This window comes from Ambystoma mexicanum, chromosome 1p (assembly GCF_040938575.1).
Source record: "Ambystoma mexicanum isolate Mex_15411 chromosome 1p, UKY_AmexF1_1, whole genome shotgun sequence".
Classification (NCBI taxonomy): domain Eukaryota; kingdom Metazoa; phylum Chordata; class Amphibia; order Caudata; family Ambystomatidae; genus Ambystoma; species Ambystoma mexicanum.
This window is the reverse complement of record NC_090921.1, coordinates 534,703,039-534,718,756: the sequence shown is the minus strand read 5'-3', so window position 1 is coordinate 534,718,756 and position 15,718 is coordinate 534,703,039. Positions and strand designations below refer to the sequence as shown.

Genomic DNA, 15,718 nt, shown 5'->3' with positions numbered 1-15,718 from the left:
GGGGGGGGGGGAACCAGACTGTGGAGGGAGGCTGGTCCGGGAGGGGCCCAGGAGGGAAGTGCTGATTAGGGGGGGAGTGCTGGTATAGACTGGTTCTGAATGGCCTGTGAGACTCATAGATCTAGTTGCAGAGGCAGAAATGGTTTTAGCAAGAGATGGAGGGGGGGGGGAGTAGAGAGGAGCAGGGTCTTCAGACGTTTCCGTAACTTAAGGAGGTCCAGTTGAAGTCTGAGCAGGGCCAGGGAGGCTATTCCAGAGGGAGGCACCTGCCGAAGAGAGCGAGAGATACCCCCCCACACTCTGCTTGGGGAAACGGCTGACCTGCACAGAGTTTCTAGAGGACTGAAAGGCTCTACCAGGGAGGTTGCAGCCCCTTGATGCTTTCGGGCCACAGTTAGTGCTTTATAAAGCCTAAATAAATACATTTAGGGAGAGAGAGTTGGATATAGCAGGATCCCAGGCCCTGGGAAGCCTTATGGGTGTTGCAGAGGGTCTTGAATTTGATCCTTGCATCAGCCGGGAGCCAGTGGAGAAATTTTAGGGCTGGAGAGAAGCGGTCCCAGGACTTCAGGCCAAGGATAAGTCTTCCAGTCCTATTCTAGATTAGTTGAAGGGAGCGAAGAGAGGAAGCTTGAGGAAGAGGCTGTTGCAGTGGAAGGAGAGGATGGTGCGTTTCAGCTGAAAGTGGGTCTGTTTGGCAAGGTCCTTGATATGGGGGGGGAGAGAAAGGAGTCTAATGACACCAAGGTGTTTGGCCTTGCAGGATGAGGGGAAAGGACTCGAGAAGGGGGGGGGAGCGGGGAGCAGGCTTCCCAATGAGCAGGCTCTCCATTTTACTGACATTAAGATGGAGATCGTGCGCCATGCCTGAATAGCAGTCAGTTGGGAATAAGGAGAGACGGAGGAAGTGGTGGGGAAGCTTGATGGGGATCTGTCATCAGCACATCACTGGAAATAAGGAGGAGATAAAGTGGGCAAGAGGGGCGAGATAGATGTTGAAGAGCCATGGTGATAGGATAGAGCCCTGAGGAATGCCGCAGGTAGAGAGAGGTGGGGGGAGAGGAAGGGGCCCAGTTGGACCTGGCAGGGGCGATTGGATAGGGAGGAGGTCAGCCAGTCCAGTGCCTGGTCTGTGATGCAGAGGGTGTCGCAGAGCCATTTTGAGGATGGAATGATTCACCATGTCCAAGGCAGAGGAAAGTTCAAGGAGAATGAGAACGGAAGGAGAATTGTAATCCAGTTAGAAATCGGGTCTTAACGGGTTTTCAGGAGAGCAGTTTCCGTGCCGCTGGACACTCTGAAATTCGACTGGTGATAATGGAGACAACCCACAAGTTCGGTGTGGAGTTTCGGGCACCTGCCTCACTTCCTGCCCACCCCAGACACTCTGGCGCCAGAGCTGGTCTTCAGTCCTGAAGCCTGCCAAAGGCGAAGGAACAAAGGGACCAAACCTCATTTGGAGCGCAGAGACCAACTCTAGAAGGGCCTTTCCAAAAAGAAATGGTGAAAAAAGTCCGGGACCTGTTTAAAAAAAAAAGGGGGGCTCAGACGCCATATTGAAAAACATGGCTCCCGTGATTTAACGCTACCTGTTTTCGCGGTTGGGAAAAATCATGTAAAGCCACTGCCACCAGCCATTTTGAGAGGAAAGGGTAGCATTTGACTGCTACATGTGTTTCTAGACACAGGGCATACTAGGTAACTCCTCCGTTGTAAGATAGGGTGTGCTGGGTCTAGGAATTTTAAAAAGACTAAAGTCAATTTCACTTTACTTTCTCTGGGAAACAGTAGTTCTCGCAGAGAAGGTATTTAAACCTTGGAACAGCCAAAAAGGCTTCCTTCCCTGTGTCACTGCACGGAGGGTGCTGTGACACAAATGAAAAGATGCCTGTGGAGTTGTTCAGGCTCCATAACCAAATGAAGCACAAGAGTAAAACGCACATCAAAATACGAGAGAGTGGGAAGAGGGATCACACTCTCTCTGGGTAAAAAAAGCAAGTCCTCAAAATCCAGCAAGTTGCTGGGGGTCTCTAAGGTGAAGAATTGGCACATTTATGAGAATTCTCCCTAACATCCTGCGCAGGTAGAGGAGAATATTTCTTTCAGAAGGGAGGCAGGGCGGGGGTGTTAAGGGGTCATGGATCTGCTGCCAGATAGGCCTTGGGTTGGAAGGAGTCGAAGGTTGGCATAGAGGGCGTCTGGGCAACGGGATTAGGAGAGGTTGATGTAGGGCATGAGAGAGGGTGGAGAGTTTGGTGTTGGGGGTTGCCATCCTGTCAAGTGCAGTGTTGTAGAAATGTAGCGAGAGGGTGTCGCAGACTGTGTAGGAGTGGTTTGGGTAGAGGTGCAAGTAGGTTTCACGAATTCGGAGATGGACCTTGTGAAGTTCTTTGCTGCTGCCGCCCATTCGTTTATTGCAATCTGCTTTTTTGGCCTTTCGGATCTCGAATTTGTAATTGCAGTGGTGGAAGGCAAACATGGATCTGCTGAGGACAGTTTTAGATGCTCGCCATTAGCGTTCAAGAGTGTTTGATTTTTGAGTGTCTTCAAGTGGGTCGTGAACCATTTGGGGTACTGTCCTTTGCATGAGTTGCGCGGCGTGAGTGGTTGAGGGATGAGTGATTCTTTAAGCCAGGATTCAATGGTTAAGGGCCTACCACAGGACAGCGTTGCTGGGGGACAGAGTAGCAGGGCTTTGGCTTGATCGGGGGGAGTACCTTGACTTTGTTCCAGCATTTGTGATCGAAAGTGGGGGCGGGGGAGCTGTGGGAGGAGGGGTAGGTGGTTGGCTTGAGAAAGGGATGGCCGAGTGGTCTGTCCAGATAAGCGGTTTGGGATTGAATTATAGAGCAGTCATAAGAGCTGAAGACTGCTTCAAGGGGGGTGCCCACCTGAATGAGTTTGACCAATGGTATGTTAGGGAGAGGTTGAGTGCACCGAAACGGTCGACCAGAGGTTGGGCCATGGGGTTGTTGGGCAAATCAAACCAGATATTTAAGTCTCCCAATAGTGTATGGGTTGGGTTATTTTACTTGAATGGTGGCTGTTGAGTCAGAGATTGTTGGCAAAATGTCATTTTTATCCATGGGGTCTGTAGATGAGTAGGAAGCTGTGGGTGAGTGTTGATGGTAGCGAGAGTTTTACTAGAAGGAATTCACAGGAGGCGTTGCATGTCTGGGTTTCGATGAGTGAGATGGAGAGAGGTTTGTATAGGATTGCCGCTCTGCCACCTCTGGTTGATCTGTTGTGTGCAATAAGCGAGTAGCCAGGGTAGAAGGCCTCGTGGGCGACTGGTGCAAAATCGTTGGAGAACCAGTTTTCGTGATAAAAAGGAGGTTGTGATTGTCTGAGGATAGGTCAAAGATGCTGTCTGTTTCTTGCTACGGAGCAGGCATTGAAAAGGAGGCCTGTAACTTCATAAGGGGAGGTGATTTCATGACACTCCTCGCTTGGAGTGCTCAGTGGACATATGGGGGGGGGCGGCAGTGGTGGTGGTGGTGGTGGTTGTGGTGGTAGGATGAGTCTGGGTGGTTGTGACTGAGGTTAGTAGGGGGGGGTCTGGTTTCATGTGCACTTTGAGAGTTGGGTGAGGGGGTTAGATCGATGGGGAGCGGGAAGAGTAGGCGTGCGGTGGTAGGTATGTGAGATGCTTGGTGGGGTGGATTGGGGGGGCGGGGTGGTGAGTGGAGCACTTGTGGTATGGGGGTTTAGGCGAAGTTTGTGGTTCAAGTCTGGAGGGCGCTGGGCGTTTAGGTGTATTGGGTGAGAAGTCGAGAGCAAAGGGGAGCAGAGGGGGGTGGTCTGAATGTAGGGGTGGGAAGGGATGGACGGTTGGACCGATGGAGTAGTGGTGAGGATTGGAGCATCGAGGGAGGGGGTTGGTTACTCTTTCAGTGTTTTGTGGGTTTTGGTGCCAGAGGAGTATGGGAGAGGGTAGGAGGGGGGGAAAGAGAATGAAGCAACTGTTCTATAGAGGGCGAAACGTGCTTCTTTCAGAGAAGGGAAAGGGTATGAAACGGGGGGGGTTTGTGGGCGTGGGTTGAGTAGCGGTTGGAGGGGGTGGCACAGGAGGTAAGGTGAGTGTGAGAGGAGTTCCTCAGGGGGCACAAGGATGGTGTGGTGGTGGCAGGGAACTCGTGAAGGTTGGAGTGCCAGAGAACATTTCTGACTTGTGAGTTTGAGATTGGGCAGGGTCTATTAATGGGCGAGTGTGGGGTTCTCAACAGATGCTAGTGGGAAAATGGATGTTGTGTTCGGGTGGGTTGAGGTCTCAGGGTGAGGGTTTGAGGCGAGTGGTGTTTGACACGCCTGAGTGCTCCTTTGATCTTGGAGCTAGAGGTGGAGTGATTGTTGGGGGTTAGACAGGGGTGTTCAGGGTGTATCATTGTTTGGGGGCAAGGGTTGTAGGTGGCGATCTGATGTGGGATATACAGGGTGTTCATGAAGTTAGGTGCTAGAGCGCAGGTTCTGCGCCGGGAGGGGTGAATTATGGGGGGGGTGGGTGGGTGTGGTGCAGAAAGGCCGGAAGTGAGGAGGGGTCGGGGAGATGGTCTTTGTTGATGTGGTATCTCCAACCCAGAGGGGAGGTCAAGGGTACCACCTAGAATTTGATGGACCTGGATAGAGGGGAAGCCTTAGATGTAGTAGGTGACAACAGTAATGCAGCGACCCTAGATTTAATACCAGCGTCTAGATTTTGGACACCTGCAGAGAGAAAGAGCCCAACAAGAGGACAAGTGCAGTAACCTTGGCTGTAGTGGCGGCTCCTAGATCTGGGACACCGAGAGTTAGAGAGAGCGCAAACCCAATTAGGGCACAACACTAAGTGCAATAACTCAAGATGTGATCAGCAGCGTCTAGATTTGGGATACCTGGATAGAGAGAGAAAGGCCCAACAGTAAATGCATTAACAGACAATATGTAATCACGCTAGGGATACTGGGTAATTAGATGCAGATTACGGCTGCTGGGTAATTACTTAAGGCAGTATGGGGTTACTAACAGCAGGATTACTCCGCAGGAACTCCTATAATGGGTTGCGATGGGTATGTGCATTTCATGGGAAATCGGGTGTAGGTCTCCCACCTGGTCTGATGCTGCTGGATGGCGGCTGGAGCTGCTGTCCTTTGCCTGGGGTACTTCGCTGCAGGGAATGCATGGGCAAGGGTCTGCCCTGTGTGGATGTCTTAAATGGGGTGTCTTCCACCAATCAGGGAATTCTAAGCGGTACCGCAGTAGCAGTCAAACGGGAGGGAGGGATGGCCTATCGGGGAGTGGGAAGAGGGACTGGTAGAGACCCACGGAGCACCGATGGCGGTCCATTGCAGACAGATTTTCAAATGGTCACATGCTTCTCACAGAGGTTCTGGGCCTGCACACACCTGCGCCAGATGGAAATAGTCTGTGAACATTAGGGTGGCTATGTGGGCGAGATGGCCCTGGAGGGTGGCCATGCAGACAAGATTGGCCTGAATGGAGGCAAGAAAGACATCTCTTCCTTGATGTTGACAGGGATGATAACTGTTGTCTGGTTGCTGGGAGCTGAATGAGTGATAGGACGTGACTGTTTACATGAGACCATGGTAGATGGGGCAGGTGTCTCCTTGTCACCGTGAGGAATTGGGGCTTTCACCACATTTGCTAGGTCGGATTCAGCAATGGGAGTGAACTGGAAGAGCTGTATGTGGGCGGTAGGTAGATTAGTTATGATTAACGGTGGGCTAGGCGCAATGTTATGAGATTTGGATTTCATTTTGCTTTGTAGTTGTGCGATTTTGCCTGTAAGGGCATGTTGAATGTTGCTGCACCAGGTATTGTCAGTGGTGATGTAGAGTTAGCAGAGAATGATGAACAATTTGCCCGAGCTTGAGGCTGCTTCAGATATTCTTCTATTGTAAGAGGTGCTTTGGTGGTGGTTTGTTTATGGGTGTGGAAACGGGCCCTGCTTCAGCTGCTCCGTCACAGGTGAGTGCCCCTTCCATTTTGTTTTGTGGCATATAGCAGATCTCCTGGTCTTTCCGCCCCTTACTCATTTACTTCCTTTTCGGCTCCCCATGCCTTTTCTCCTTCTTTCCTCCCCAATTGGCTCCTAGAAGCCTTGGCTTCCCCAGTCTCGTGCACGGAGTGGCTTTAGATCTGCAGAGGACCCCTGCTGCAGCTGCTATCTCAGGTGAGTGCTCCTGCAATCTTGCTTTGTGGCCATCTTGTTTTCTCCTGCTTTTTCTTTTTCTCTTTCGCCCCCCACTCAACCTTCCCCACCGCCTGACTCCTTCACTTGCATTTTCATTCCCCCCAGTCCTTTACTACCTCCCGCCGCCCCTGCCCTCCTCCCCGACCTCCCCTGATTGGCCCATAACCCCGACATCACGCTCCATACCAGGGCAGCCCCCTGTGGAGAAGGGCCCCAAGGCCCAAGGGCAACTCCTGTAGAAGCCTCTCCAGATAGTGTTGGTCTGTTTTTGCCAGTAGATCTTGCAGCCGCCAAACGGCAGCGACTGACGAGGTAAGCATGGTTCGGGCAGGGGCATAGCCATCACTGCACCCCATTAAACACACCAACCATTCGTATTGCCACATTGTGTGCAATGTGATGCTCCACAATTGAATGGTAACCATATCTTGCATCTAGGTAGGTTAAGTGTGTTAGCCATATCTCGCATTTTATCCTGATTGATCTGGTAAATCATAAGTCATTTATTGTTCCCGCATTCTAGGCCATTCTTTCTCTATCCAGGTGTCTTGGGTCTGCTGCATTTGCTGTTGTACCCCATTTTGGGCAGTTTTCCCTCTGTCCAGGTGTCCCAAATCTAGGTGTTACTGCATTTACTGCTGTGCATTTACTGTTGTACTCCCTCTGTCTGGGTGTTGCTGCATTTGATGTTGTACCCCATTTTGGGCTGTTCTCCCTCTGTCTAGGTGTCCCACCTCTTGCAGTGAAGCGTACCAAAGGTGGCCTAAAGCAGAGGCTGTACGATGGAGCGCCACCATTAACCAACCCACAAAAAAAACTCATCCCTCTGCTTACATCTCTCAAACTCTAAACCAAACACAGCCATACCCATATTGTGCAACAAACCGCTCGCACTTCACCACACTGCAGCCTCACACAAAAGCACATGACCACTACAGACTGAAAAATCGCACCTATGCTCAGCGAATAGTGTAAACCCAACTGAAGCTGCCAACAACACATCACAGCTCTTGCGCTTTTCCTGCTCAGTTCTGCTAACTTACCCCACCCAGCCTTTTGCTTTTCAGATCTGCCAGGGGACAGACGACCGTGTGCGGTATAAATATCATTTAACATAACATTTACGGGACAGTTATGATGAATATAGGGATTTGTTTGATGTGCTTGGATCCTTCTGACAGGCAGCTTCGGCTGCACATTTTTTTCTCTCGTAGGGAGTGGAGTTGTGCTGTGAACCAAGTACTTTTGTGTTCTTTTCTTTGCGCAGTTTGAGGGGTGCTAGGGACTTCACTTTATGGTTCTGTCCTGCGTTCTGGAATGATACTCTGGGAATAACCTTACACCACTGTTTATCATGAATGTGTGCATCGTCCGGGCCTCCGTGATTTTAAGGGCATTCTAATATCATGCCACTGATACTTCTCTGCAAGGTAATTGTGTGTTTACTGCTGCGTGCGTTTTGTATAAGCAATATGTATTGGATGCGAGCTCCAGCTGATGCTCATTTTGTCCAGGCAAAGCTAACCAGCATATTTTGCAGATTTTTTTTTTTTTTGTTGCTTTTATTCCGATGCTGCCTCCCTCTTCTTGGAAAAGAAGTGATGGCTGGAAAGTTTAGAATAAATCTTAACCTCTGACATTGCTCTGGGCAACCCTCTAGACCATCTTTCGTCACCTGCCAAGCCATTACAAAAGGGAAAAACCATACGCAAAATGTGGCTTGGTCCCACCCCGAAAGGGGCAGTCCAGCCCGAACTTGGTCACATCCCTTCTGCACGAGACCACAAGCATCCCCAAACATGTTTCTGCCTCGTTTCTCTAGGCTCAGCAGGCACGGGACCCACGTCTGGGCATGCATGTCCTACCCTAAGTGACTATAGCAAAACAAAAGGGTGATGGCTGGAAGGTTTAGAATACATCTTGACTTTTTGCATTGCTCTGGGCAACCCTGCAGACCATCGTTATGCGCCTGCAAAGACATTACAAAAGGGGAAAACCCATATGCAAATTAGGCTTGGTCCCACCTCAAAAGGGGCAGTCCTTACCAGGATTATTTTAAATCTCACCTGTGTCTATGCATGGCAGGGATGGACTAAACCTTGAAATAGTAGTCATTGCAATGACTTGTTGCTAGTTCCAGGACCCTTCATCCAAACGAAGTGGCCTCTAACCTGCTTACTCCAACGTCCTGTCCCCCTTTCTCCATACTTGTGGGGAGTTGCCATTTGCAGGGATCGAACCAAAGCAATTTATAGATGCAAAGAAAATCCCTCAATTTTGATAGGTTCTGTATACGCGCATGCAACAGTCCATCCTCCACACCCGAGGCTCACCTTACCAGTCCTTTTATCCAGGCAGGATGGAGCTCTGGTGCTGTGCACCTTCTGCTCTTTTGTTTTTACCTCATTTATTTTATTGTCTTTCTCCTGCTCCCCACCTGGTGCTTTTGCTTCTTTCGACCATGCCGGTTAAAACCAGCTTTGCAGCCTATACATTCCAGAATTGGGTGACCTCTGCGGTTCCCCATTCAGTCTGTCTCGAGTGATTGGGACTAAACATTGGTAGGACCACTGCTGGTGCTGCAAGGGGTACACTTTGTGGGTATGCACTCCGTCTCTCGTCAATGACAGCGTTGGGAAGACCTTCTCTAAGCCATTTTAGTCACTTCCTGGTGGCGAAGAATTGATGGGAAGTAAGTGACCCTTCTTTTATTAGTTTCTTCCTCCGTTCAGTGTCCAGTAGGTGTGTTCTTAAAGCTGTGGGGATGGTCTGAAGGATGTCTGTGGCGGCACATGGCTCTTCAAAAATGGACTACCGGGACTGTTTTTAATGACACACATAAGCAGATTTAGTATCTGGGGCCCAAGAACAATGTGTTCTCATGGCAGAGGGGCTGGTAACATTATTACTCGAGGGGGACTTTGAATATAACTGGTCTTAAGTCCAGGGGAGACCTTTTAGAGCTAATTTAAGGTGGAGTTCCAAGTCCCTCTCCTCCAGGCGATCCGACTTCCTAACCTGTTTGTCGTGCACCAATAGGTATTCACAGGGAAGAATGGTGTGTAAGGGAAGTTAGTAGGTCATAAAAGTATGTGGATGGCCGGCAATTTTCATTTCATGCAGCAACAAAGTGGTCTGGTCTTTATAGGTAGTATATACATTGCACAAGCCTGAAAGAAAGGGTATTGGGAGTCTAGCAGTACTATGGTAAGTAAGCTCGACATTGTCTTCACTCTTACCGTTTTTTTAAAAGAAGGAATTTAAAATCATGAGCGTAAGAGCTTTTGTTTCCAAGTGTTTTGGCGGGTGTTCAAAGACGTGGTTGTATCTACTGGGACCGCCTGCAGATATGGTGACACTGCTATGGAAGTCGTCTCGATCCTGTTAGTGGTGACGGAATTTGAAACAAACAAATCGACATTTGTATTAAGCAAATTGAAAACCTTATGGGTTCTAGTTTGGCTTTCACATTTCTCAAGGAAAGTACTCTATATGGGTTACATCCACTCCAGGCAGCAATTGGGGATGGCCCGCTGTAATGATTTTTGCTTCTACAACGCATGTTCTTGCATACAATACGCTGCTTTTAGGCTAGGTGGTTATAAGTCAATTGATGTAAAAGTTGTCCTTATTGTTTCAGGTCCCCGAGATGAGGCGCACGTTGACCCCTTCCAACTCTCCTATGTCCTCACCCAGCAAGCACGGGGATCGTTTTATTCCCTCCCGTGCTGGGGCAAACTGGAGCATCAACTTCCACCGGATAAACGTGAGTGAGCATCTTCCCGGCATTGTAGCGCCTGGCTCCTCTAGGACTGAAGAGATGCAGGGAGCCAGAGATGCCTCGCCATAGAGGCGCATGGAGCGCAGGTTCGGGGCAAGGAACCCCCCAAAATGGTCACTGTTGCAGTTTTGTTGCCTCGGTTTTGAGGCGTTTCATGCCCAGGTCGCCTGGCTGGCATACTTGGGCTGCTGCCGAGAGTCATTTGAACGTTTTTTTTGTATGCTTTGATTGTCGCGGCTTTTGTGTTAGCAGCTGCTCCCTGGTGACTTGTAATTTGGGGTTGGGTTTGCAATGCTAATGTGGTGATGGAATGTCGGAATGCAAGTACCGTGCGTATGTGACACTGCTATGATGGTTCGTTCAAGTGCTGATGCCGTTGCATTGTGCTAGCAGCTCCATGTTAATTGCTAAGCAGTTGCTGTTCATTGGCATTTTGAAGTTCCCGTTTCTCGCCCGACCCCGCTCCTGCATGTGTCCAGTCTTAGTGCTGCTTTTAATGGCAAATCCTCTCGCGGTTGCTTGCCCTTGAGCTTTGGGTGGTTGGACAGTCTCCCCCAGGTACCACCCCGCCATCCCCTTCCCCCGTCTAGAGTTTACCTTCTCAAGCTGGCGTGCCGCGGTGCCCCTCTATCCACTGGACTGTGCATCCTTGCGAGCGCTGCTTTCGTAATGGACATTGTAATGTCTGCCTATTTTACCCCCGATTGGCATGTGAACTGGAAGTGTTTGTATGTGTTTGTGCTGAATGTGCATCCCAGTGCTCAATTGTGATACTGTAGTTCTGACATTGTCTGCGTTACGGTGCTACGTATCCTATGGATATTTCAATTCCTATACTGTATGCTTTTACCAACGCGACCCTACCGTCAAACCATTGGGTCTACTCTATTTTCGCCCTACGCCCCTTGGCTTCAATAGGACACACACACTGCGTTGAGGCCAGAACTCTTCTTTGTGGTGGTTGTACGCCGGGCTGCTAAGTCGAGGCAATGCTATGAGCTACGCGTGTTTTGTTCAAATCTGGTCTGTTTTGATTGCACTTTAGGAAAATGAGAAGTCGCCAAGTCAGAACAGGAAAGCAAAGGATGCCACGACCGACAATGGCAAAGGTATGTCTTTGTCACATAGCAGGGGAATAGCTGTGCCTTCCTTCTTTTCTTCGACCCTTTTGTTTACACCATCTGCCTAAAGCGTGGTCTGTCGGAGGGGTCTGCATGAAAAGGCCGTGATCTGTGTACAGCCCCTCCTCCACCCTTTGTCCGTCCCCACCCCCCCCCCCCCCCTCTTTCAACAGCGAAACAGAGGTGCTAGTTACCCACCCGCTTTCCTATTGTTTTTCTGGAACAGACGGACTGGCCTATTCGGCCCTGCTGAAGAATGAGCTACTGGGGGCAGGCATTGAGAAAGTCCAGGATCCGCAGACCGAAGACAGGAGGTTGCAGCCATCCACGCCAGAGAAGAGGAGCCTTTTCACGGTAAGCCGCACAGCAGTGTGAGGCACCTTTTTTTAGAGCAGCTTCCCCCTGTTGCAGCTGCTGGCCTGCTGCCCTCGCCTCCTGCCGGTAGATGATTAATTCGAAGCTTCGGGAAACCAAGCTCAGAATATTCCAGACAAAGCCTCCTGCCCAATAAGTGGGCCGTATTACTGGACGTGTGGGCGAGTCTATTGAAGATGAGTCTGCTTAGTAGGTCCCGAAGATTCAGCAGAAGCTGTTAAACTTCCATGGTTTTACGATTTATCGATTAGATATGCAGTTGTATTGTAGTTTGTATTTGAACTTGTCTCGACATTGTTTATTCTGTAAAGCAGTGTGTTTGGAATGTTACAATTTCGATAAAACAAAAATCAGAGGGCCATCGCCTTTCCTGCTTAATTTTGTGCATCACTAACTTTGAGGCACATCAAGGTGGCTTAGTGTAGCTATCCACTGAATAGACGTCTGTGCCAATTGTTTACGGGTTTGCTTACCAACATGGCCAGCCATGCCTTTTCTGATCTTAATCAGATTAGTGCCATGTAACCTTATAACTGCTGAATTAGCTTATTAAAACAAAATTATAACCACAAATGCAAAAAAGCCTCTTCAGTTTACTGCATATTTAAATGTACACAAGTTTTGACTTGATACTTCTGCATAATTTGTTAAACGTTTCACGTTTTTGCTCCTATTTTCTTTGGCTCGTAACTTTTTTTTGCAACTTATTGTTTTAAGCCTTACTGTTTGAGGGCTCCTTCCCTTAATACTTGGGTTTTGTTTTTCACACTTGCAGTATTCCCTCAGTTCAAAACGCTCAAGCCCCGATGATGGAAATGAAGTCTCGCCCTATTCCTTGTCCCCCATCAGCAACAAAAGGTGAGTCTGACATGGTTCTTGAGTGCAAAGCAGTAGGGGGTTCTCCACATGCCCTTTTTCTCGTTCATGTTAAGACGTCATAATTTCTTTTAGTGTTGCTGTTGTATGATCAATTCAAAAATAGAAACTGTTATTACATAGAGCTTAACATAATGGATGAGTGGAAGGCAACGGACAAGCGCCCTTGCCCTGTTGTCTACTGACCACTGTCAGCAAAATAAGCCCGTTAGAAGCAAATCTGTTCTTCACCAGCACGTCTTTTGTCTTGAATAAAATGTCGAATGGCGATTCCGGAATGTTGGCCAAGGTGACAGCAGCTTGAACCTGCAGCTCCTGATCCCCTCCCTGAAGCTATTTCATGTTTGATAATGAATTCAAAAAAGAAAATTCATGAACCAGAAAATCCTACTTCAAAGAAACAAACAATTGATGGAGATGGAAGATGAAAATCCTAGCAGTCAGGACATCTATAAACTTCTGAAGCAAGTGTCCCTGGATATGGTTGAGGTGAAGACTACCTTGGCAGAACTGAACTCTAAGGTGTGTCATCTGGATGGCAGAGTGGAGGAGTTGGAAAGAAAATCACACTCAATGACCTCAGAGATGGCAGGGAGCTACAGGGCCTATAACAATTTGAAGGATCTCCATGTTGAAAAAGAGCGGAGATTAGAAATGGACTTCAAACTGCGGGAGAGAAATGTCAGACTGGTTGGAGTAGAGGAAGACCCTGGAGCTGAGGATCTGATTTAACTAGTTACTGGGATTTTCAAAAGTGGCTTTGGACTGCTGTTAATTAAGGAAGAGGATATTGATCATATTTACAGGATTGGTAAACAACCAGGGTCTAAACCTAGACACATAATGGGGGTTTTTGTTTTGGCCAGGAAGGAGGAGTGTCTACTACTCGCTGCTAGATCTAAGGGATCTGCCTTTTACAAGGAAAAACCTATTCTTGTGTTTCCAGATTACCCTAAGGAAGTTATGATGGCTAGGAGGAGCTTTAAGGGTGTGAAAGACTTAGCTAAATCCATGAAGGTGAAGTCCTATTTGAACAGATATGCTTTGACTTTGATGATGCCGGAGGGTGAAAAAATGACTTCTGACCCAAAAGAAGCCATGTCTTGGCTTGAGGCTCTACGGGATAAATCTGGCACAATAGCTGATTGATTTCACTATGATTCACATTAGTGCCTTCCTCCATTTTTTTATTTTTTTTTGGTGTTTTTGGATATATTTTTAACATTGGATTGAATGTAAAAAGATGGCGCCGGATGAGGGTTTCAGTTGCGGGTTTAAAATTCACTTACATTCGATGCTGTTTGTGTTTTCCCGTGCCGATGCTCCGTAGTAAAAAGGAGAAAAGGACCTGCATTTTTGGCACGTTGCTGCCGTGTGACGTGTTTCACTCTTCATTGAGCGTCATGTCGCGTGTCGGGAAGGGTGTACGCATCGGAGCGGATGCGTTTCAAGTTTCGGCTCTCCCTCCTTTGGCGAGTGGCTGTGCGGCGGCTCGACACGCCGGACTCAGGGATTGGAGTCGGCTGATCATGGATGGATGGGCTGACTACTAGCGTGAACGGATTCAAGACATTAAGGTACTCTGATGTATTGGATCAGTATTAATGGGAGAAATGGCTATTAAAGTGACGGCGGTACAAACGAATATTTGAACGTGTCGCCTATGAGCAGTGACTGCAGGGGGGCTCGTCTTTATGCAAGCACGATACTGAAGACGCCATGTGTTGCATCATCGCTGGGGTTAGGTTCAGTATGCTGTAAACACGCCATTTGGTGGGTCAGGAAAAGGGACTCAAACATCATGCATTGGGAGCACCATTGTCACCTTTACCGCATCCGGTAGCTCACAGGTACAGCTCGTTATGTGGATTACTGACGGATTGAAAGATCATATACAGAGATAGGGAGCTGACACAGCCTACTACCATTTCCTATCCCATCCACTTGGAAATGCTCCCCATTCAACAACAGATGTCCAGCGACCCTTCCGGCCCCAGATCGTTTGTCCATTGAGCCCTTGCCATTTAAGGGGTGATTGCTTAGATGTAAGGAGTAGGTTACAGGCAGTCGGGAGGCTGGTGCACAGGTCTGTTGCGTCTCGCCCAGCCTAATGTTTTGGTCCTGCCCTTCCCCAACACACTACACCGTCTCTGATCCCGGCATCTTGCAGTTGTTCTCATCACACACAAGCGCTCCTGGGCTACTTCATCTGCCTCTGTTTGGCCTACCCAATTCACTTGCCCTTTCTCTGCCATACAATGTGGTGCTTGGATGGTCTTGAGTGCTGATTTGAGGGCCATGCGACATTACGGATTTGTGGCAGCCTTTTTTTGGGCGGCAAAGGGAAGGTTAATGGCCACGTAAAGTAGATTCATTTCATTCTAACTGCATCCAGGAACTTATTCAGGTACTGTGACTGATAGTTCATGATTCCAACTGTGGCGGCAGGATGGATTTCTACAATGCTACATTAAAAGGCTGGACTTAGATAGGACTGCAGATTTATAATATGATTTTGAGTTTTATGTTTTGCTGCACTATTATTTATTTTACTGTTTTATTATGTTTCTATTCTCGTATATTTTTCTTTTCTTTTAGAGGGGTAGGTATTTCTATTGTACCTATTACTTTAATGTTTGTGTTGCTTTTAAATATGATTCAGATTAAGTTTTGATGTTGGGCTCCTTAGGGACTACATGGTTTTTTAACTTTGGTGTTTTCTGGTTGGTGATGTCTATATATGATTGGGAGGGGTATCGGGGGTGGCTTGGGGTTTGTGAGTTCTTGTTGACGTTGGATCCATACTTCTGTAGGTGGGGGCGGGGGTGGGTTTTTGATCTTTATAAGTACAGTTTTTTTTATTTGGTCTTTTGTTGTCTGTTTTTTTCACTGCAATGCCATCTGAGAGGAGTGACCAGTTGTCTGTTTCCTCATGGAATATAAATGGTCTGAACAATCCACTCAAGAGGCAAACGATTTTTAATTGTTTGAAGGATACGCACAGTGTTGTTTCTTTTCTTCAAGAGACCCATTTATTGTTGGATGAAGTGAACATGTTGCGCAAAGGGTGGATTGGGGAATTTTATGTCTCGTGCTATTCATCCAGGAGTAGGGGGGTAGCTATCTTGATTCGGAAGGATTCCCCGATCAGGGTCTTGAAATCTCGCTCTGATAAGGAGGGTAGGGTTGTTGCACTCTTGGTGGAAGTTCAGGGAGTTCAACATGTCCTTTGCAATATTTACACTCCCTCAGGGGGTGATGGCTCTTTCTTTGGAAAAGTGGCTCAAATATTACAGGATTTTGCATGCCAGAATGTTATTCTGAGGGGGGGATTTTAATTTGGTTATTTATAATGTCAAAGACCGAAGTGGATCC

General features: G+C 48.2%; 1 protein-coding gene across 3 annotated transcripts in view; it reads left to right on the top strand.

The window, feature by feature from the left end:
- FZR1 (fizzy and cell division cycle 20 related 1) overlaps positions 1-15,718 on the top strand; it is a 259,477-nt gene that overhangs the window by 110,464 nt on the left and 133,295 nt on the right. For all 3 annotated transcript variants that reach the window (XM_069649446.1, XM_069649448.1, XM_069649447.1), the window contains 4 exons: positions 9,831-9,956; positions 11,017-11,080; positions 11,319-11,446; positions 12,243-12,325. In XM_069649446.1, the coding sequence (XP_069505547.1) occupies positions 9,831-9,956; positions 11,017-11,080; positions 11,319-11,446; positions 12,243-12,325 (401 nt within the window). The remainder of the gene's footprint in view (positions 1-9,830; positions 9,957-11,016; positions 11,081-11,318; positions 11,447-12,242; positions 12,326-15,718) is intronic.